The 21172-nt window shown below is 56.6% G+C and overlaps 3 protein-coding genes across 4 annotated transcripts; 1 reads left to right on the top strand and 2 right to left on the bottom strand.

The window, feature by feature from the left end:
* Positions 1-3692: 3692 nt before the first annotated feature.
* On the bottom strand, positions 3693-4641 carry PTH2 (parathyroid hormone 2). Its single transcript, XM_090260996.1, has 2 exons — positions 4421-4641; positions 3693-3906 (listed from the first exon to the last, which is right to left on the bottom strand). The coding sequence occupies exons 1-2, from the start codon at positions 4540-4542 to the stop codon at positions 3732-3734; spliced, it is 297 nt and encodes a 98-aa protein (XP_090117122.1). The 5' UTR covers positions 4543-4641; the 3' UTR covers positions 3693-3731.
* Positions 4642-7009: 2368 nt separating this feature from the next.
* Positions 7010-9089, top strand: GFY (golgi associated olfactory signaling regulator). The gene is made up of 3 exons (XM_090259088.1): positions 7010-8147; positions 8226-8399; positions 8890-9089. The coding sequence occupies exons 1-3, from the start codon at positions 7010-7012 to the stop codon at positions 9087-9089; spliced, it is 1512 nt and encodes a 503-aa protein (XP_090115214.1).
* Positions 9090-9441: 352 nt separating this feature from the next.
* SLC17A7 (solute carrier family 17 member 7) lies at positions 9442-19881 on the bottom strand. 2 transcript variants are annotated; one of them, XM_090260050.1, is made up of 13 exons: positions 19666-19717; positions 17933-18111; positions 15744-15996; positions 14268-14386; positions 13871-13985; positions 13708-13795; positions 13434-13520; positions 13200-13342; positions 12428-12577; positions 12124-12256; positions 11401-11511; positions 11072-11199; positions 9442-10845 (listed from the first exon to the last, which is right to left on the bottom strand). In XM_090260050.1, the coding sequence occupies exons 2-13, from the start codon at positions 17974-17976 to the stop codon at positions 10552-10554; spliced, it is 1665 nt and encodes a 554-aa protein (XP_090116176.1). In that variant the 5' UTR covers positions 17977-18111; positions 19666-19717; the 3' UTR covers positions 9442-10551. The 2 variants fall into 2 exon arrangements, with proteins under 2 accessions (XP_090116176.1, XP_090116175.1); XM_090260049.1 differs by lacking the exon at positions 17933-18111 and having other exon boundaries at positions 19666-19881.
* Positions 19882-21172: the final 1291 nt, after the last annotated feature.

Raw genomic sequence — 21172 nt, 5'->3', positions numbered from 1 at the left:
AGGGCAGCAACTACATTTCTTAACAATAGCAAAACACACCCAATAATGGAGTAAGTGCTAGGGGTTTATATCCTTCACAGAACAAGCCTGGAGAACAGCGGTGGGCTCGCCACTGCGTCTCCGCAGCCTCAGGGCCAGCGTGCTGTGATTCTCTGTGATCCTCTTGGCCCTTCCCTCCTGCCCAGGGGATGGCAGGCATTGTAGCTTCATACGTCTTATCTGCAGGGAGAATGGGATGGGCGTGTCTCTTCTTTTTCATAAAGCAGTAGTTTTCCCAGAGCCAGCAGCAGGCCTGTGTTAAAGTCTTGTTCACCAGACTCTATGGTGGCACCACTCCCAACAGCAAGGGAGACCAAGTGCCTCTCCTGACAGAAAGAGGGAGAACGAGATGTGGGCCCGTCACACAGCCCAGGTGGTCACCGGAGTGCAAGCAGCCCACAGGAAGTGGCCAGTGTGCCATATGCTCACTCCGCAAGCACTTAGTGGTCATCTCTGCCACAGCTAGACCTTAAAAGATAAAGCTGTAGCAAAACAAGCCCTCCAATGCCAGGCTGAGGAGTATTAGTTTTCCCCAAGGACGATCTCATCAGAGCTCTGAGAAGCTTTATTGCTTGTTTTTGGTTATTTGCATTTTAATTGAGGTATAACTTACATACAAATAAATGGAAAAATCTTAAGTATCAGGTGGATGAATTTTTGCATATGAGGGGGAACCCAAAAAACCCGGAATTTATTTATTAAAAATTGTATATTTATTCTTACATGTTTAAACTTCAGTCACCTTCAAAGTATTCTCCATTTGATGCGATACACCTATCAAGACATTTTTTCCGCTACTCAGAAGTTTTTTGAACTCATTGATGTTGATGCCGTCTAGTGCTTTTTGTTTCACCTCTTCCACATCAGCAAAATGTTTCCCTCGGAGGGCATTTTCAATCCAGGGAACAAAAAAAAATTCTCTTGGGGTGAGATCGGGTCAATGGGGACGGTGGGGCACAGTGATCATGCCATTTTTTGGTCAACAACTGCTGAGCACTGAGTATGGTGTGGATAGATGTGCTCCTAAATCCCTCATCATGAAATGGGCAAGCGCATTGGAAGTCTTCAAAACAAATTTCACTGAAGCCGGATGCAGCCTCTCACAACAACACCAGCTGGTACACTGATGCGGATGGGTTCCTAGAACACTCACCTCACGGGGGAAGCCTGTACAACAAGGGGCCTGCCCTCCAAACAATAATTCCATTCGGGGGGTACCCCCTCATATGTGTACACTCATGAAACCAAAACCCAACCCAGGTCAACATAGAGAACAGTTTCAGCACCTCAGAGCCTGCCTTGGGAGAGTTTTGAAAAAAGTAAGGACAGGGTCACACCTATCCTTCCAAAGACAGATAGTGATAGAGGTAGCTGCAGGCTCTGTGGGAGCCCCTAAAAGACACCTAATTCAGCGTGGGAGACTACAGATTTCTTCCCAGATAAGTGACATCTGTGTTTAGTCTTGAAAGATGGCTAAGGTTGGTTATAGTGAGCAGGGGCTGAGGAGGACGTCACAGGGAGGAAACAAAGTATGTGTGAAGGCCAGGGAGTAGGAAGGAGTCTCTGTGTGTGTGGAGAGTCATAGGCAGCACCATGTTGCTAGGATTAAATAAATAAACAAAAGCTTGTGGGGCCATGGAAGGATCTGAGGCCACAGAGTAGTGAAAACTCAAATGCAGGGTTGTGCATGAGTCCGTGAAGGGTTTTGAACACCAGATTGAACTTGACTCCTAAGTTCCTGAGAAGGGGCTGGGAGCAGAGAAGGCACAGAATCAACTCGGAGTGGGAAAGAGACCTTCTGAGCCTGCAGAGGGCATGAACACTGGAGAGCAGCTGAGGCAGGAGGTGGGGAGAAGGCTGGGGCTGTGGTCCAGGTGGGTGAAGACGAGGTCTGAGCTGGGCCGGCATGTGGGTGGAAAGAGCAGGAAGGACAGAGTCAGGGACTCACAGGCTGTGGAGGAGGATGAAGATGGACAACCACAGACAGTGCCTGCCCTAGTGACTGGAAGATGGTGGAGCCATTCCCAAGATGGGGAACCCATGAGATGGGGTTCATTTGTGTTGGGGTGAGTGTCTGGCTTCCGAGAGGTGGCTGGAGCCCTGAGGGCTGAGCCCTTCGTCTGGAAATGGGAGTCTGAGTGCAACAGCCATGGAGATCTAGGGAGGTGGTAGAGTATGGGAAGGGTACAGGCCAAGACTCAGCTACCACCCTCCAGAACAGTGCCTAGAAGAGCCCCTGGCATATGGTGACTGCTCCTGAGACTTTAGTTCTGTTTTTCCATCAGAGTAGTGGAAACGTTGCACAGATTTTGGTTTCCAATTATCCTCCTGTCCTTTTCTAGCTCTGGCAACTTGGGGAAATTGTTCCTTTCAGTCTTGTGTCTTTATTTGTAAAATTTGGCCAATTGTGGGTGATTTTGAGGACTACAGCTATTCGTTATTCAGTATTTCAATAACGTAGAAACGGGCCTACCTCATGGCCTAACGGAAATGCGAATTATGGGAGAGCTCGTCAAATCCCAAGAGCCCGCCCCGCCCCCTTCCCCGCTGGCGGCCGCGCCCAGCTCCACCCTCTACCGTTTACCAATCAGAGCGCGGTCCGCAGGAGCGGAGCCCAAGGCTTTTGGTTCAGAGCCCTCAGCGTTGGGCTAAGGAGTAGGTTGCCATAGTCACCATTGAGGGGCGGGGCTGAAGGGCTGGCCGAAAGGGGGGTTTGATTCTGATTGGCTGCTTTCATTAGCCCAGGCGTCTCCCTGCCCCCGCCCGCGCCCCGTGCTTCCAGAAGTCTGACTCCTGGTCTTCCCACTCTTCTCTGCCTGCCCCAACCTGCTGCTCCGATGGTCTCCTAGGAGAAACCCCTGAAGAAGCTGCTCGAGGCTGCTGACAGAAAGGGGGAAACCCTCTTCTTAAAAAAGCGTTTGCTTTATACTGGATTCTGTGTTGATGTCCTCTCATAGTGTATCTGGTTTAATCCTCAGATGAGGAAAAGGATGCTCAGAGGTTAAGCCCTTTCCAATACCACACGGCTAGGTTTGGGGAACCTGGTCTTCAGTGGCAGGTGCATCTCACACCAGAGTCTCTGATCTTCCTGCTGCGCCCAGAGAGAAGTCAGGATAAGGGAGCAGGAACGGTGAAATTTGGAGAAAACTGAGAGCCAGAAGAAAGTGAGAGGGAGACCCAAAGGAAGAAAAAAATGAAGACACGGAGGAGTTGGGCAGAGGGCGGGGGGAGTGATTAAGACTGGAAGGAAGCGTTTTAGAGGCAGCAAGAAGAGTAGAGTGGAGATACAGATTTCCAGGAGAGTTGAGAGAGAGAGAAGTACAGAGACTCAGAGAAAAGAGGACAGACACCTAGAGAGCGACAGAGACCCAGAGAAGGGGGCAAAGACTCAGGGTTGGGGTGGAAGCAGAGACCCGGGGCGGGGGGACAGAGGCACGGAGTGAGAGGTGGGGACAGAGCCGGGTGGGGGCGAGGGCAGAGCAGAGATCGAGAGGTAGAGGTATGCATGAATGATGGAGGGAAGAATTTTTTCTTTTTTAAGGAGAGAAAAGGGGACTGAGGGGTGAGACCGATGCTGCGCAGCCCCCGCCCCCCTCCCCACCCGCCTACACACACACACACACACACACACACAAGGAGGCGCAGTCCCGATGCACAGCAGGGTCTTTATTAACGTGCCAGCGGCTGGGCGCTCAGCGCGCGTCCAGCACCAGCAGCTTGTGCATGTACGAATTCAGCCAGTGGCGGCGCTCCAGGGCGGCCAGCATCCGTGCGCGCTCCCGGAAGGCCGCGTCGTCCGCCAGCGCCAGGCTCCGCCGCGACACGGGGGTGGCCGGGCCCGCCCAGGCCCGTCCGGGGGAGCGGAGGCTGCGGGAAGACCGAGAGACGCGGTTACTGTGCATCCAGGCCCCTCGCCGGCTGCCACTCGTCTTTCTCGCGGTCTAACTCGGAGCCCTGTTACTGCGCCGTCTGTGGAGAGACTGGTGTCCCTCTGACCCTCTTTCTCAGTGTAGGTCTCTGTCTCTCTGTTTGCCAGGTTCGGAGCTCCTTGAGTTCGGAGACTCTGCTGCGCTGGCCCGCCTCTGCACTCAGCGCACGGCCTGGCACACCCCAAGAACCCAATAATCCTTGTTCTAGGAACGAATCCGTTTCTGCTTTGACTCCTTCTAAGTCTCTCGAGGCCTTTCTCAGAATTTATCTTTTTGTATCTCTCTCTTTCTCTTGCCGATTCCCTGTCCAGCCGCGTCTCTCCTCACCCTAGTCTCTGTCCTTTCTTGGTCTCTGTCGCCCTCTCTGAGTCTCTGTTCCCCTATCTCCTTGGGTCTCTACCCACCTCTCTGAGTCCCCATCCCTTCCCGGGAGCCCCGAGCATCGCACCTACCTGAAGACCCCCCTGGGGGGCAGAGCAACGCCCGAGGCCGTGCCAACGCCCCAGGGCACAAGCAGCAGGAGCAGCAGCAGAAGCTGCACCAGGGAGCTCCTGGGCACCTGGCGAGTCTCCATCACCTGTGGAGAGACAGGGAAGGGCTCGAGGAGACTCGTGTCTTGGCCCGGAACCGGAGAGTTTACCCTTCCCCCGCAGCCCGATCGCAGGGTCCCCTACCGCACAGTGGGCTCCCGCAGTGAGGCTGACAGCCCCCTTATATGCATCCCTTCCACAGCCCCCGCAGCGGGCAGTGACGCAGACCAGGGGGCTGGGGGCTGGGGGCGCGGGGTCAGCCTCCCCCCAGGCTCATTAGGAGCCGCCAGCTGTAATGAGGAGCAGAAGGGGGGGCCACTGCTGCTGCCTTGACGGCAACCAACTAATTGGGACCAGGATCTGGGACCTGAGGAAAAGTGGGAGGGGGAGAGACAGACAGACAGAGAGGTGGACACAGGGGGTGTGTCAGAGGGATAAAAATAGAGACTGGCAGAGGGACCATCAGAGCAGAAGCCAGACACACACAGAGAGAAAGACGCTGGAAAAGCCACAGCGGAGGGACTAATGGGGAGAAGCAGAGACACAAAGAGATGAAGTAACCATGAGAAGGAAGGACAGAAACAGTGACCGAGGAAAGAGAAAAGAGGAAGAAAGAAAAGAAAAGAGAGAACGAGGTGGGGGGGAGAAAATTGACAAAGAGGGCCAGCTAGAGAGGAGGGAAAGGAGGTCTCAGACAGAAGGAAATGGGAGGACAGCCACCTTGGACAGAGACACCCAGAGATAACTCCGGGGGAGGGAGAGAACCAGAGAGAGAAAGTATGAGACAGGGAAGGGGTGAAGGCAAGAGAAGACAAAGGGTCTGTGTGGCAGGAGGTGTGAGGGCAGGTAAAGTGACAGGAAAAATCAGGAAAGTCGGAGCACCAGCAAAGAGAGAAAAAGGACAGACAGGACTGGGAGCCACCCTGTGGATGTGCCTAACCCTTCTCATGGAGAAGCCTGGGGGTGTTATGAAGATAAGCCCCAATCCTCACCCACCCTGGCTCTTCAGAGGGTGCCCTCTACCCAGTGGGGAGGTAAGCAGAGGCTGAGAAGTCCCAAAGGCAGTAGCAATCTGGCAAGACTCCTAGTTCACCAGAGAGGCGGGGAACAGGGCCTGGGCCGGGGCTCCTGGTTTAGGAATGAAGGAGACAAGGAACAGACTCCTGGATTCTGGTGGAGGAGAGGCTGGGGGATCTATTTCTGGTCGTAGGGAAAGAGGCTGAGGGGCTTGATTCCTGTGTCTTGACGTAGAAGGGCACGAAGGAGTTGGACTCGGGCTGGATGTGGGATAGGATGCAGCCCTGCTTCCAAAGGGAAAATAGCTTAGTTGGGCCACATCCCTCCACCAGATAATCGGGTCCCTAACTCCCTTCCCCACTTGAGACAATGTCCTTTGTCCCTTTAAGAGCCCAAGCTTGTCGCTAGGCTCCCAAGATCCCCAGGGAGGGGGTCAGGTGCATCACCTGCGCCCCTGGGACCATACCTCCTGCTGCTCCACCCGGAGCTGTTCTGCAACATTCACTGATCTCTGCATCCAGCTCTGCTCACCCACTGTTACCTTGGACCCTACTAAACAGGTAGGAGACCCCAGGGCCCCAAATGACCCTGTCCCATCCAGGTGTCTGCCACCCCTACCTCCGCATGACCACAGACCCCAGCATCTCTGCCCCAGACCACCCCGTGAGAGCCTGAGATCTAAGCTGCATCCTCCATGAACAGAGACCAGAGACCCTACAACACTCCTGCAGGCTAAGGAATCCCTACATTCTTATCTCCCGAAGACTCAAGACTACGAGTTCCCAATCTCCTTTTCACTCAGAACCCAAGGGTTCAACCCTCCCATTTCCTTTCTCCTCTGTATTCCAACTCCCCACCCCCAAGCTTGGCTTCCTCAAATTTCTAGGCACCTGAACCTTCAGGGTTCTCCTCTCTAAAGAACCAGGAATGTAGACCCCTCTGGGAACGGGAAGTCTAACCCCCCAGAAACCTTCTAGCCCGGGACCCAGGAGTCTCCCTCCTCCCTCGGATCCAGGCATTGAGACCTGAAGCCCCCAGGTGTTCCTTCTGATCCTCCTCTAGCATAAACAACTGTTGAGTCAAGGTGTCCCTGGAGGCCTTCAGAGAGGAAGAGATCCGCTGTCCATTCGGAGATCTACACCCTCCGAAGTTGAAGTTGAGGACAACTGGGGACTTCAAGAGGTGTTACTTTTTCCCAATTTTTCTAGGACGCCCTTGGGGAAACAGGTGAGGAAACTACGACTCCCAAGAAGCCCGGCGCCTCATTGTCTCTTAGCTACGGCGGCCAGCGCCCCAGCCTTCAGGCACTTGCAGTAGGGTTCTCCTGCTTTCCCTGGTGCCAAGCTGCGTGGGGGGTGTGGTTCACCTGGGACGGAGGGCGAGGCCTCCGGGGGAGTGGGCGTGGCCTAAGAAGTGGGCGGGGACTCCCGGACAACTTTCTGCCTTAACTTCTTTCTTCCCTTTCCCCCGCAACTACTGGCGTCTCCCAGAGCAATGAAACCCTTCAGCCCCATCCTCTTCCTCTTCCTCCTCCTCCTCGCTGAGCTGGGTTCCAAGGCCTCACCTTCCATCTCACCGACTGTGAGCGCCGACTTCGAAAGGATGGGCCACCCCTCCGAAACCTTCCCTCATGCTTCTGAAAATTCCACGCGGGACCATCCTAAACCAGAACCCCCTGGGATTGCTCCTCCTGAGCCCTCTCCCCATGGCTCCACTGAGACACCCAACCCGGACCTTCGAGAACCCCCACACACAGAATCTCTTGAGACCCTCAAACCTAACTCACTCAACACCTCCATATCAGAACCACTGGAGACCCCCCCAATTAACTCCTCCCAAATGACACATCCAGAGCCTTCTGAGATTCCCACGCATGACCCGACTGAAATTCCACACCCAGAATCCCCTGAGACCCCCAAATCTAATTCTTTCAAAACTTCACACCCAGAATCTCCTGGGGCCCCAAACCCTGACCCTCCCCAAACTCCACACCAAGAATTCCCAGGGGTTCCCAAACTTAACTCCACTGAAATTTCACACTCAGAAGCCCCTGATCCTGACCCCACCAAAATCTTTCACCCTGGAACTTCAGAAACCCATGACCCCAACACCACTGAAACCCCAAACTCTGATTTCCTTCAGACTCTTGACCCTGACCCTGCCAATACCCCCCTCCCAGAATCCTATGTAACCCACAACTCTGGCCCCTCTGAAATTCCCCAATCAAAACTCCCCACAACTCACTACCAAGATGCAACAGAGATCCCCGTGGAATCTGACCCCGAAATTCCCACCAGTCTTCATCCAGAAACGCCTGCGCCCTTCAAGGACCAAACTGCTGCCCTAAATGAATTGTCCCTGAATATCGAACCAGAAACACTTACTGCCACCCAGCCCAACTCCCTTAAATTGTCCACTTCAGATTTTCCTGGAACCGTTGAGACCAAGACCTCCCTGGACTCTCACCCTAAAGGGCCAGATGCCCCTTCTTTCTCATCCCAGTTTGCAGATGCTCCTGCTCCTCCGGGGCCCCCCAATCAGCCGGCCCCGGCCACTCTGCGGGACCCCCAGCGGCGCAACCGAAGTGAGAGAGTCAACACTATCATCGTGTTGGAACGAGTGGAGGAGACCGGTGAGGACCAGATTCCTGGGCCTGAGGGAGGAGGGAGCTGGGAGTTTAGATTGCGCATTCCCCCGCTTCTTCCTTCAGGGGTGACAGTGGTGGGGCGCCCCCGTGGCGCGGCAGGCGGGGCCCTGTGCCTCTTCTTCGCCGGGACCGGGCTGCTGATCGGCATTTTGCTGCTGCTGTGGTGTCTCTACCGCCGGGGCGCTCGACGCCGGCCCTTTGCACATCACCGGCTTCCGAACGACGGCGATGAGCCGGGTGAGCCTCCCTTACAGCGCCCCGCCCTGAACTGCCTGCCCCTCTTCTTAACCTAGTTTCTCCTGGCCCTTCAGGGCAATACCCGCCAAGAAGTACAGGTTCCCCCGTCCAAGGTCAACAGAAGCCTTGACCCCTCCATGGTCAGGTCCTGTCCCCCAATTCTCAGAAGTTTCACACACATATGCAGTGTCTCCCCCAGGCCAGCTGGGTGGGAATGGCTGCAGGCTGGGACCCACAGGTCCCTAACAGGCCCTGCCCCTTCCCCTCCAGGAGCAATGTAATCCCCGCCCACTTCACTTCAGGCCCCGCCCCCATGCGCGGACGCCACGCCCCCTTATCTACTCAAGGGCCCTCGCCCTTTGATTTGATTTGAAAACCCAGCTCCAAGGACCGTCAGCCTCCTCTCCCGCGTCTTCTTCGGCTAGCGGTGCAGCAGTCAGGACAGGCCCCTTGTCAGCCTGGGGATGACCTCACCCCTTTGCTCCCATAGTTATGCATTTGGATCCTCGGAAGGAGCCCTACGATCTTTACTTTTATGCTCCGGACGCTTGGGTCCCTTCACACATCGCCACCAAGCAGCCGCCGCCCACTCCTCCGCTGCCGCCCAAGCTGCCCCCGCCGCCCCGCGGGGGCCGCCCCCAGCGCCTGGAGCCTCTCTGCCCCGCCACGCTCCGCAACAATTTTGCGTGAGCCCCGCTGGGTCCCGCCAGACCTGCGCCATTCCCGGAAGGACCCACAGACCCTGCCCTCCTGGCATGCTTTGCTGCATAGCGGTACTCTCAGACAGAGTCCCACATAGAGATGCTTTCGCTGTGACCGGATAACACCGGCTGAAGCCGAATAAATCACGTGCTCCCTCCAGCAGACACCCTCTCTGGCCTCACTCCGGAAGGAGGCGGGTGGCTGGGGAACTAGAATATTTACCGGGTCTGCAGGAGGCGAGGGCTGAGAACTGGGAGTCCTGGGTCTGAGGAAGGAGGGGACTGGGGGCTGAAACACCTGTGACTCCCATGGCCACTGAGCCAAGGATGGCAGCGAGGTGTGTACACCAAAGCGTTTTATTGGGAGTGGGTGGGGCAGGATTTACAGTCACAGACACAGAGACACAAAGACACACCCTGCCCCCGGGAAAAACACCCCTTGCCCCAGCCCCGTTCCCTTTCTGGGATTCTGTGACTTCATATGTTCCCCATATTCTACATGTCCCCCCAAATTCTAAGCCGGAAGAGAGGTGTCTGAGAGGGGGCAGCCTCCCAGACTTTGAGTCATTAACCCCTGAGGGACGCAACAAATGGCCACTGAGAAAATGAGGGTAGTTCGAAACCACCCAGGAGAATAAAGTGCAAGGAGCTGGGGGCAAGAGGGACATGTCGAAACCACCATGGGGAAGTTCAATGGTGGTGGCCTCGATCCATTAATGAACTTGAGCAGCCACTATGTAGACCTGAAAACTGTGTCAGAAAATGTGCGTAGGGGTGGAGTGAGGCCTACTGATATGCCTGCCGTTTTGGTTGTTTCCCTGGAAATTGTGCTAAGCTAGGTGAAAGATCCTGGGGAATGTGGTGTTTCAGCACAACCTGCTGGTGGAGGGAGGAGGGACGAGGTTGGGGAAGGTGTCTTGAAACTGCCATTTCCCTCAGAAACGCTGGTGAGAATCAATCTCTGAAACGGTGGGGATGGGTGATTGATGAAACCAATCTGGAAAACGCAGAATACAGTTAGGAGAGATTTGAAACTTCTAGAGGAAGGCCTTGAGTTTTTCTGAAGGGAGAAGGGGGGCTGAGTAATCTCAGGGTCCCTGGGGTTAAAGGAAAAGGGGGAGGGGCCTCAAAACCACAAGAGAGAAAGTGAGAGATTGAACTGTCCATTCAAATAAAACCCTGAAAGGAGAGATTTGAAACCACTGAGGCAGAACAAGTGGAGAAGGGAGCCTTTAGGGGAACTTGGGTATCCTTGAAACTGTCAGTCTGCAGCTTCACTACCCCTGAGAGGCAATGGGAAAGGGAGAGGATCTGACAGCACTAGGAACAAGGGAGAGTGCTTCTTAGGCCTGAGGCAGGACAGAGGACTAGGGATCCTTGACACTGCCACCTGGGCCCGAGATGTGTGGAATGGAGGTCCTGGAAACTGCCATTCAGTGGGAGGCACGAGGTCAGTAGTCCCGGACAGGGGGTGGGGGTCTTGGGGGCTGAATTGTGCTGTGTGTGGCCCCATAGGAGGGAGGGGGAGCAGGGGGTGCCCCAGGGGGCTCAGCTTCATCCTCCATTTCGCTTTCATCACTGCCAGCCAGCTGGTCATGGCCCACAAAGCCGCACTTCTCCTCGCTCATCTCCTCAGGCTCTGCCCACGGCTGCTTCTCTCCAGAAGCAAAGATTCCGTAGAAGATAACACCCCCATAGTGCACCAGCGAGGCGATTAGGAATACGTATTGCCACTCCTCCCGAGTCTGTGTGGGGGCAAAAGGGAGGTGGGGTCGGTCAGAGCCCAGAGAAAGAGAAGGTGAAGAGAGAGCCTGAGAGGCGGAAGGGAGACCCGGAGAAAGGGAGACGGATCCAGAGAGAAGCTGAAAGGCACCTAGAGGGGCAGGGATGGAGCCCAGGGAGCGTGCCCCGCCTCAGGGAGGTACCATGCGCAGAAGGGGAGAGCGAGTGGGCCAGGGCGCGTGCACCGACCTTGTGCTTGGTCATGGCGCCCACGATGATGGGGCACACCATGCCCGACAAGGTGCCCACGCCATTGGAGATGCCCATGAGGATGCTGGCATAGCGCGGGGCGATGTCCAGGTGGTTCACATTGAACCCTGGCAAGATGAGCCAGGAGGCGTCACACCTGAATCTCCCTCCAGTGACTCCTCCTCCGCCCCTTCTCCCTCTCCTACCTCCCCCCTCCCTGGGGCTTTTTCTAGTCCACCTTCGGCGTGGCTGGGAGGTCCCCTTCCCGAGCCAGGAGGTTCCCACAACGCTGCCCTGATTTGCACAAGCTGCGGATTCCCGGTTCTCACCAGAGATGGCGAAGCCGCTGAAGCCCACGGCGAGGACCAGGAAGGAGATGGCCACGCCCTTGGAGTGCGAGTAGCCGACCACCAGCAGCAGAGTGGCTTCCATGCCAAAGCCTGTGGAGGGCCCCCTCTTCTGAGCTCCAGCCTCATCTCACCGTCTCTCCAGACCTAATCTCGCCTTGCACGCCTGTCCCTGGCTTTGCCCCTCATTCTACCAGCGCCAGCCCTAAGCCCCTGGACCACCTGCCTGCGCAGGCTCCAGCGCCCCAGCTGGGCCCTCCATGGCCCCACCCCCTGACTAGGCCACTCTGAAGACGCAGGGTTCCAGCTTCACCCGTGCAGCTTCAGGCCTTCTGTCTCTGTCTACACTCCTTAGGCAGTACACCGCCCAGACCCCTGTCTCTCCAGGTTCCCCACTCATCACCCACTCGGCCCTGTCCCGTGTAGGCCCGGCTCTTCCAGACCCAACTAGATCTCGCCGCGGCTCCACCTGGGGACTCACACAAACGCCACCCCTTGCCCCAACGCCTAAGACTGCCACCTGAGATTCTGCTCCATCCAGGCCCAGCTTCACCCGACTGCGCCTTTTTGGACACACACCCCTGGACACTGACCCCTCCCTCTGACTCCACACCATTCTCCCGCGGCCCCGCCCCCTGGATGCGCCCCGCCGCGCTCTGCCTACACAGGCTGTCCCAGACCAGGTCTAGGCTCCGCCCCACTCACCCCCGCAGTTCATCAATTTGCGCACGTTGGTGGTGGACATGATATGGCGGCTCCTCAGGAAGTCAGCGATCTGGCCGCCGATGGGCACGATGATGGTCATGACCAAGTGGGGCAACGCTGACACCAGGCCCACCTGCGCTCGGTGGAAGGACAGCGCAGGGGTTCAGGGGCCTCCCGCCGGGCGTCTCCACCCGGTTCCTGCACCATTGGCCCCTCCCTGTCCCTCATTCCAACCCCTTGGGACCCAGGCCTCACTCCTCCCTCAACACCGCTGCGCCCCCTGCCCTCCCCTCCCGGACCCAACCTTGCTGATCTCGAAGCCGAACACTTCTTCGAAGTAGGCAGGCTGGGAAATAAGGAGCAGGTAGAACGTCCAGCTGCGGCAGAAGTTGGCCACGATGATGGCGTAGACGGGCATGGACGTGAAGAAGCGCCGCCAGGGTGTGTTAAACTTCTGTGTGGGGCGAGACGAGGGGACGCTAAGACAGAAACCAGGGCCAGGCGCTCTCCGTGTCCCTTTAGGGACCTCACTAGAGTCCCACAGACACCCTGGTTTCTCGACTTCACTAAAACCTCCAGGTACCCAGGGACACCAGCTATTGTGGGGACCCTGGCACCCTCGCCTTACTGATACTTCAGGGATGACGGGCTCCTGACTGTACAGTGGCCCCTCCGTTTCGCATGTGTCCGGACTCGACGATGATCCTCGGGGACCCATAACTGGGCCCAGGAATCTCTTTCGATTCAATTGCGACTCCTAAATCTAGCCTCACCCACCCCAAGGTCTAGGCAAAACCCCCATGTTTAATCCCGCCTCTGCTGGTTTAACCACGCCCCAGAGTGGTTGCCGCCCACCTGGCAACCTAGGCCTGTCCTCAGCACGTGCTAAGTGGTCCTCCCCCTCCTAGGTTCTGGCCCCGCCCACTGGACTTTCCCGTCCAGTCTCCTCTGAGTCTACTGGAACCCACGACGATCTACACGCCATGAGGGTTCGAAGCCCCCTCTTCCCCTGCCTCCCCGCCTGGATATCTCTCCTCGCCCCACAGCGCCCCCGCCCCGCAGGCCTGAGCCCAGACCGTGACGGGGTTCATGAGTTTGGCGCTCTCGCCGATGGCTTCTTCGATGTACTTGCGCTCCTCCTCCGAAATGCTAGGGTGCAGCGCGGGGGACTCATAAGAGACGATCAGCCAGAACAGGTACCAGAAGATCCCGAAGCTGCCTGAGGGGGTCAGCAGGGGGATGAAAGCGAGGTGACCACCAGCCTCGCTCCGCCCCAAAGTCACCCGGACCCAGGCTTCTGGGCCCCTCACCGTAGACGTAGAACACAGAGCTCCATCCCGAGTACTGCACCAGGACCCCGGCGAGAGGCATCGCGACCACGGCCCCGGCGTAGGAACCTAAGGGAATAACGCGGGAGAGAGCAAAGGCCTGTCTACTCTCACGATCCAGGAGTGCGGGCCCCCAGCCCCCGTCTTCCCGAAACACAGAAGTCACAGCCCCGCCTCCGACAGATACACCGGTCCAGGTGTCCAACCCTCTCTGCTCTCAGACCCACAAATCTAGATCCCAGACCCTTCCTCTCACCGCAAAAGGCTGTGGTCGCCAGGCGACTCCGCTCTAAGGGAGGGGCCCATTTGCTCCAGATCCCGTGGCAGGCGGGATACGTGACCCCCTAAGGAGAAGAAAGCCGAAGTCAGAAAAGAGGTGGAGTGAGACAGGGGCGGGGTCGTGTGAGGCGGGGCTTTACCTCTACCAACCCCTGCAGGATCCTCACGAAGATGACACAGCCATAGTGGACTCGGGCAGCCGAGGGGATCAACATGTTTAGAGTGGATGTAGCAACAATAGCAAAGCCGAAGACCCTGGTAGAAAAAGTTCGTGGTCCAAGAAAGGGGTTCAGCTCTCCCACCATGCCAAGGATTCTGCTCTTTCTTGTCCACAAGAGAACCCGGTTTCCCAGAACCCCAGGGCCCACCTCCTCTGTGACTCCAACCTTCCACAATCATAAGCCCCGCCTTTCTCTAAGACCCCGCCCCAGGCCCCTCCCATTTCCCCCAGAGTCAGCCCTCAAATACCCGGCCTCACTGTCTCCACCCACGCAACTGTAGTCCCCGCCCACTTTAAGATTACCCCCGCCCCCGTACCTGTTGGCTGCGAATTTTTGGCAGATAAATCCCCCGGGAATTTGGGTGACAATGTAGCCCCAGAAAAAGGAGCCGTGTATGAGGCCAACAGTCTCTGGATCCCAGTTGAATTGAGCTTTCTGTGGGCCAAAAAGCACATCAGCCTCAAGCTCTGCCCCTCCACCAATCAGCACCCACAAACTTAGTCCCTTGGCCAATCAGCAACAAGGATCCTCGCCCAAACCCCTGCCAATCAGAGCTCAAGCCATCCCTCGGTCCGTCCCAGACTAGGTTTCTCCACGTTGCTAGGGCCAGTACTATCTTAGCAACATGGTCTGTTGCTGCCTAGACGCCTCACTCTGCCTGTTTCCTGCTCCAATGCCCCTTCTCTGAATATCTAGGGGCCCATATACGGGGTGGGAATTCTTTCTCTACTTGTAACAAACTTAGGAACAATTTGAGGAGTAACTTGGATGAGTTTTAGTCAGGGACAAGAAGTAGCTAACGAAGCGGATCTGATTGGAAGGGAGCTAGAGGCGCGGTAGGCCACAGTCCTGATCAGAACTTTGTTTTCTAAGATAGAGAGAGGCACGGCCCACACTGAAATTAAAATAGGGAGAGACCGTGGCCAGGTTAGTGTCCCTAGTTAGTGTCATCGAGATGTCAAGATTGTGGGTTCTATCCCGGGTCAGGACACATACAAAAATCAACCAATCAATGCATAAATAAGTGAAACAACAGCTCAATGTTTCTCTGTCTCTCTCTGTCTGTCTTTCTCTCTCTCGAAAATCAATTTAAAAAAAAAAGACTTTTTAATTAGGGAGAGCTCTGGCTGGTGTGGTTCAGTGGATCGAGAGCTGGCCTGCATACAGAAGAGTCGCAGATTTGATTCTCCGTCGGGACACACGCCTGTGATGCGGGCCGGGTCCCCGGTTGGGGGTGTGTGAGAGGGAACCGATCCTGATCAGTGTTCCTCTTGCACGTCCATGTTTCTCTCCCTCTTTCTCCCTCCCTTCCCCTCTCTCTAAAAATAAATAAAATCTTTTTTAAAAAATAGAAAAAATCTGATGTGAGGCGGGATTTAGGGAACAGCCAGAGCAGACGAAGCAGGATTTAGCCACAGCGGAACTTCAGAAAAACAGGGATTAAAATTCAGTGGGGAGCCTGTGATGGGACTGGGATAAAGTAGATGTGACAACGGGACAGGTGTAGTGCACAGGTGGAGCAAAAGTGGCTAGGAGGCCCAAAATGGAGAAGGAGCAACACTTAGGGAGCCTAATTCTGGGGCAGAGTCTATATTTTTAAATTAGGGACCTGAAATCAATAGGGGCGGGGCTTAGGAATGAAAAGCCCCGGAGGTGCTGGCTGGGTTGAGGGGGCGGTGCAGATGGGCGGGGCCATTCAGACTTTGGTTTGAAGGGCGTGGCCTGGAGTTGCGCCCGGTCGAATGTGACGTCATCGGGGCGTGGCAGTACCGCGGCTTCGACCCTGAGCTACCTGCACCACCAGGTGGCCCCCGCGATGGGTCGTGCTGTTGTTGACCATGGAGACGATGGCCACGCCCAGGTTGCAGCGGATGCCAAAGCTGATGCAGAATCCCAGACCGCTCATGATGGCGATAATGTAGCGGCGAGGGAGGCCGAAGCAGGTGCAGTCCACCACCGGCGGGTCCCGCGTCTGCGTCGTGACGGGGCGCCCGTCAGCGCTCAGCTCCAGAGTCTCTGCACCTTCCTGCCGCTTCTCCAGCAGGCTGCGGAGCAGCAAGAGTCAAAGACTCGGGACGTCCAGGGCCCCAGCCCCCTCCTCCCTGTGACACAGGAGTCCAGGGCAAAACCTCCTGCTTGAAAAAGACCCAGGATTCTACCTAAGCCCGTATTCCCTCCTTCCTTCCCCAAGAGCCAGCCCCTTCTCTCCACAGGGTCTAGAAATCTGGACCCCCAGTCTCGAGCCTCCTCCTGCCCCGCCCCGACTTCGGTTTCGAGGTCCCCAATTCCCTTCTCTCCCAACCCTGTCATCTCTCAACTCAGGGGTTTTAGACCCCACACTACCTTTTGCAATCCAAAAGCCTGTGCTCCCAGCCCCCACCCCAAGGCCCAGAGACTCTCTCTAGCCCCCTCCCTCAGATATGAGTCTATTTGAGCAAGCAAAAGGTGCTAAGGAGATGCTTCAGCAAAGGTGTCAAAAGAACAGATGCTTCTCAGCCACGTCTGCTATATATACCAGCGCCCCTCCTCCCTTGCCCCCTACGGCATGCCCTTCCCTGCTTCCAGGCCCCAGGTGTGGGGCTGACATCAGCTGATTCCCGTCAGCCACCAGAAGCCCATTTCTAGGGTCTGGGGGTGGGGAGAATTCCAGGGCCCTGGAATCCAGCAGCCCAGCAGGGCATCCCTGGGGAACATTGAGTTCAGGCTGTCAGCCTAGGGGGTAGGGAGGAGGACTGGCGGGTGGTGTCCTGGCAAGGGACAGATGGCCCTGGTAGGGGGATTGGCTCAGTCCCCAGCGAGGCTCTCGCCCCCGCCCATTCTGGATCAGGGATTGAGTCTGTGATGACGGATAGGATACTTGGAGGGCCCGGCCACCTCAAATCCCGAGAGAGACTGCAGGGAGAGGTGTCCAGAGGTGTGGAAAGACCCAAAAGGAGGGTGGGGGTGGAGAGGGGGCAGAGGCCAAGAAAGGGGGTCAGAGATACAGAAGGAATAGAAAAATCCAGAGAGAAGGGGACAGAGACCCAGAGAAACAGGAAAGGATAAGGTAGGGGCAGAGACCCCAGAAGAAGGGGCAACAGGACAGTGACCAGAGAGGGAGGGGACAGAGATCCAAAGACAGGGGATAGAAACCTGGGAGAGAGGACATAGATACAGAGACCCAGAGCATTGAAAGATGAAGAGGCTGGGAGACCAAGGAGACAGGCTGGGGACGTGATTTGTGAGGTGCAGTTCCTTTCTAGGCAGGGAAGCAGCCAGAGGATCGGGCTGGATCCCAGGAAGGGGCTAGAACAGATGGAAGCGAGGGAGACTGGGACGGGGGAGGAAAGAACAGCCAGACGGTCTGGGAGGAGGCGGTGGAAGAGATGAGAGAACACAATCACCCTCCCCATCCTAGAAATTTAAGGAGGGGGAGAAACCTTAAGAAACAGGATGGGGGGGCAGAGTGGGGGAGTGGACTGAACCCAGAGGGATGAGGAATGAGACCCTGAGACAGAGGAACAGAGAGACAGAGAGAGAAGGATGGAAGCCCCCAGAATGACTAGTACGGGGTGGTAGGGATTCCCCCTCCCATCAGAACATTGTCAGCCAATGAGAGTAGACTTTGGCCTAGGTCGATATCAGATGCTATTTGACCCTGAAACTCAAGATGTGATTGCAGCCCGCAGTCAGCCAAAATAAAAGCATCTCGATCTCTGCATCTCTGTCACTGCTTCTCTTGGGTTCTCTGTCCCGTCTCCCAGATCTCTGTCCCCTCATGTCCCTTTTTGTCTCTCTTCTCTTCCCATTGTACGACTAAGGAAAGTGAGGCTCGGGGAATGAACATAGCATGTCCAAGGTCACCCACCAGAAGAATGATGGGGCCTGATCACCTCCTGGGACCAGCATTGCCCTGCCTGAGGCCTGGCACTCCGAGAGGAGGCGCTTTGGCCCCTCCATTCTCCCTCCCTCCATGTCCTTGTCCCAAGTCGCCTAGTTTACCGTCTGTTTCCTGGTCTGAGGGAGTTCTCCACCCACTCTAGCATCACTCATCTCGAGGAAAATCTGCAGCCTCCGCCCCAGGTTGGGGAGGGGCTGACCTGGGTTTGAAGGATGGCACTTCTGCTCACCCACCAATTTCTCTCTCTTCTCACACTGAGCCTCAGTTTCCCCAGCTGGACCTAGAGGATTAAGTGGAATCAGGGTGTGGTGTCCACTGCAGAGTCGCCACCTGTCTCCCACCATGACAGTGAACCCCAGGATTCAGAGGCAATACTCTTCTCCACTCAACCTCCTTGGTGACTGTCCTGGTGTGGGCTATGAGCTCTGGGGTTTCTAAGGGCCTGGGAGGCAGCTCCCAGAGGTGAGGGCAAGGCACAGGCAGACCAGGAGAAACCCAGACCCAGATGAGAAGCGGAGAACCAGAGACTAAGGGAGGGGGCCTAAGGAACACATCCCTCCTGCACTGCACCCCCACCCCAGCCCCCTTCGTTAGCACATCTCTCTCTGTCTCCTGACTTATCACTGATGTATTTTGAGACATTCGTGAAAGGAGGTGAGAAAAAGGGTGGGGAGGGGCTGGGAGATTGGGAAGAGCAGGAGTGATGTTATCTCAGCTTCCCCACCACTGTGCCATCCTCCTGCTCCCTCCCTCCTGTCCTGCCTTATTTCCATCTCTCCTGTTACGAGAGGGTGGGATAACGGTGGAGCTAGGAGGTGAACTGCAGCAAGCAGGACTAGTGTTAGACTTAGAGAAGGACTTGCATGGCCTAGTGAGATGGACGAAGGGTCAACTAAAGTTGGGGTCAGGGCTGTGGGCCTTGGAGACAGGGTCTGAGGGAACTGACCAGGCTATCTCCGCCCTGCACTGTGGCCAGGTATTTTTAGGCCTCTTCGAAGATGAGTAATTTCTCTGACTTGCAGCCAAGACTGGGGTTGGGGGTGAAAGACCGGAGGGAGGTGTTCAGACTGCCCTGAGGACACCCAGGTCACTGGGGTCATCTCCCTGGAAGTCCCTCTTAGCTCTAGCTTACATCCTTCGGGAGGCCTAATTTTTGACCTGCAATTCCTTTCTCCGCCAGAGACCCAGGACACCCTGGCTTCCTCCTCCCAGCTTAACTCTCCTCAAGGACAAGAACCAATGGGCCCAATCCGCTTTAGCTTTAGATTAAACGCATGGAGTAACGGAAACTGAGAAAGACAGAGTGATGAAGAGACCCAGGGCAGAGGGATAAAAGCCCAAAGAGAGAGGACAGAGACCCCAAAGGAGAGAGTCAGAGACCCCCAGAAAGGGGGACAGAGACCCAGAGAGAGGGGTTGATAGAGATCTAGTGAGAGCAGTGGCCAGAGAATCGGAGAGAGGACAGAGACTCAGAGATAAAGGGAATAGAGACCCAGAGAAAGGGGTACAGAGGTCCGGAGAAAGGACGCCGAGAGAAGATAGGTGAAGCGTCCCAGAAGTGGGACAGGGCTTCAGAGACCCAGAGAGAGGGGCACACAGTCCCAGAGAAAAGGGCAGAACCTGGAGTGGGGTGGAGCGAAGAAAATTAAACGAGATGATGAGCACGATCGAACCAGGGAGAGCGGTGCCGTCGGAGGCAGAGGGAGAAACCTGGGCATATGGGTGGACCCCCACCCCATCCACTGGTATCATCGCCGGTCCGCCTAACGGTCTTCGCCCAGGTGTGAAGGAGCGCCCTCCTCAGACCCCCGCCCAGGACCCCCACCCCACTCACCGGTGCAGCCTCCCGAGGGTGCGGCCCGCTAGCTTCCGAAACTCCTCCTGGCGGAACTCCATGGTGGCTGCCCTTGCGGCCGGTACCCCCCTAGCGATCCCCCCCGCCCGCGGGCGCGGGCGGCCGCGTCCGGGTTCCCGGGGTCTGCCCCGGCCCGGCCGGCCCCGCAGCTCCGCTCGGGGGGAAGGAGGCTGCGAGTGCGGGCTGCCTGGGGGCTGTCACTGAACTCAGCGTCGGGGGCGGGGCGGGGAGAGGTCCCGCCCACCTCGCTAGACCCCGCCCCTTGCATTATAGACTGGCGCTCCTTTGGGGGCATCACGGTCTGTGCTCCCACACTTTCCCTTCTAGACCACACCTCTGGGTTCTGAATTTACTCCTGAGTTCCATCGCCTCATTTTTGTCCGTTCCCCGCAGTTAGTCTCCTTCATTCAATCCTCCCCAGCTCCTTCTATCCAGATTTTCTCTTCCCAATCTGAGATTTGTCCCCTCGACTTCAGTTCCCTTAATTTCATCCCTGCATTGTCGTCTCTTTCCGTTCCATCTTGCTCTGAGTCTCCTCCTGCGTTTCATCCTCTCAGTCTTATCCCTCCTAATTTCTGCGCCCTCCAGTTCCACATCCCGCCCCCCGAATTTCATCCCCATCCCGCGTCATCATCCCCGACTCTCATTCAGAAGGTTCTTTTCTTATTCCGGGAGTTCTTTCCCCATTTCCATTCACCCACTGTCCCCTCTAGTTCTTCCCTCACCCAGTTTCTTCCCGCTTGACTTCCATTCACTTGTTTCCATCTTTCCCCTTTTGAATTCCATACCCTTCCTGTCTGTTTCCCCTTTGGGCACAACTCCCTCCCAATTCCTTGACCCCCAGTTTCTTTCCCCTCTGAGTTTCACCCCCGATAGTTATACTGCTCCCCTCAGTCACCAGTTCCGACTCAAACAGTTTTGTCCCATCCCTGGGATCTGTCCACTCTCTGGGTTCTGTCTCCATCCCCTTCTGTCCCTGCCCACTGGGGTCTGTCCCCGCCCCTAAATGTTTACTCCACCCACTAGTCCAGCCCCGCCCCTCTGGGGTTGAAACGGGACTTTTCCTCTGTCTGCCCTGCTCCTTTCTCCAGAGCAGCCCCTGTCCCCGACGCCAAGTCCACCTCCATCCAGATCCAGGCCCCAGGAGGGTGCTCCTTTCACCACCGCCTCTCTGCGTCGGGCCGCAAATGCATTTGGGATTAAATTTTCATGATGTGGCACAGGCCCGCCAGGGGGTGGGAGGCGCAGCCGGCGAGGCGGACGGGCGCCACGGGCTGAGTGGCCCGGCAGCCACTGCCCCCTCCGCGGCCTCTCGATGGGTTTCTGGGTCTCACAGTTTTGCCTGAGTTTGAGAAACGCCAGGGTCCCCGGGGAGGAGGGGGTTGGAGGCTGGACTCCGGTGTCTGACGGACGAGGCAGCTGGGGCTCGGACCCTTGGGTCTGAGCAGGGAGGGAGTAGCCTGCAGAGCCGTCCACACGCGCCACC

Source organism: Furipterus horrens, unplaced genomic scaffold (assembly GCF_987537825.1).
Source record: "Furipterus horrens unplaced genomic scaffold, mFurHor1.1.pri manual_scaffold_13, whole genome shotgun sequence".
Lineage (NCBI taxonomy): Eukaryota > Metazoa > Chordata > Mammalia > Chiroptera > Furipteridae > Furipterus > Furipterus horrens.
This window is presented reverse-complemented; position numbering and strand designations above follow the sequence as displayed.

Excerpts from the sequence above, each read along its gene's own strand:
- GFY (XM_090259088.1), top strand. The coding sequence starts at position 7,010 with ATGAAACCCTTCAGCCCCATCCTCTTCCTCTTCCTCCTCCTCCTCGCT. Across the intron at positions 8,148-8,225 it reads GGAACGAGTGGAGGAGACCG|GGGTGACAGTGGTGGGGCGC; the intron begins GTGAGGACCAGA and ends TTCTTCCTTCAG. Across the intron at positions 8,400-8,889 it reads GAACGACGGCGATGAGCCGG|TTATGCATTTGGATCCTCGG; the intron begins GTGAGCCTCCCT and ends TTGCTCCCATAG.
- PTH2 (XM_090260996.1), bottom strand. The coding sequence starts at position 4,542 with ATGGAGACTCGCCAGGTGCCCAGGAGCTCCCTGGTGCAGCTTCTGCTG. Across the intron at positions 3,907-4,420 it reads CCCCCCAGGGGGGTCTTCAG|CCTCCGCTCCCCCGGACGGG; the intron begins GTAGGTGCGATG and ends GTCTTCCCGCAG.
- SLC17A7 (XM_090260049.1), bottom strand. The coding sequence starts at position 19,727 with ATGGAGTTCCGCCAGGAGGAGTTTCGGAAGCTAGCGGGCCGCACCCTC. Across the intron at positions 13,796-13,870 it reads TCCTGCAGGGGTTGGTAGAG|GGGGTCACGTATCCCGCCTG; the intron begins GTAAAGCCCCGC and ends TCTTCTCCTTAG. Across the intron at positions 13,521-13,707 it reads GGCGACCACAGCCTTTTGCG|GTTCCTACGCCGGGGCCGTG; the intron begins GTGAGAGGAAGG and ends TTATTCCCTTAG.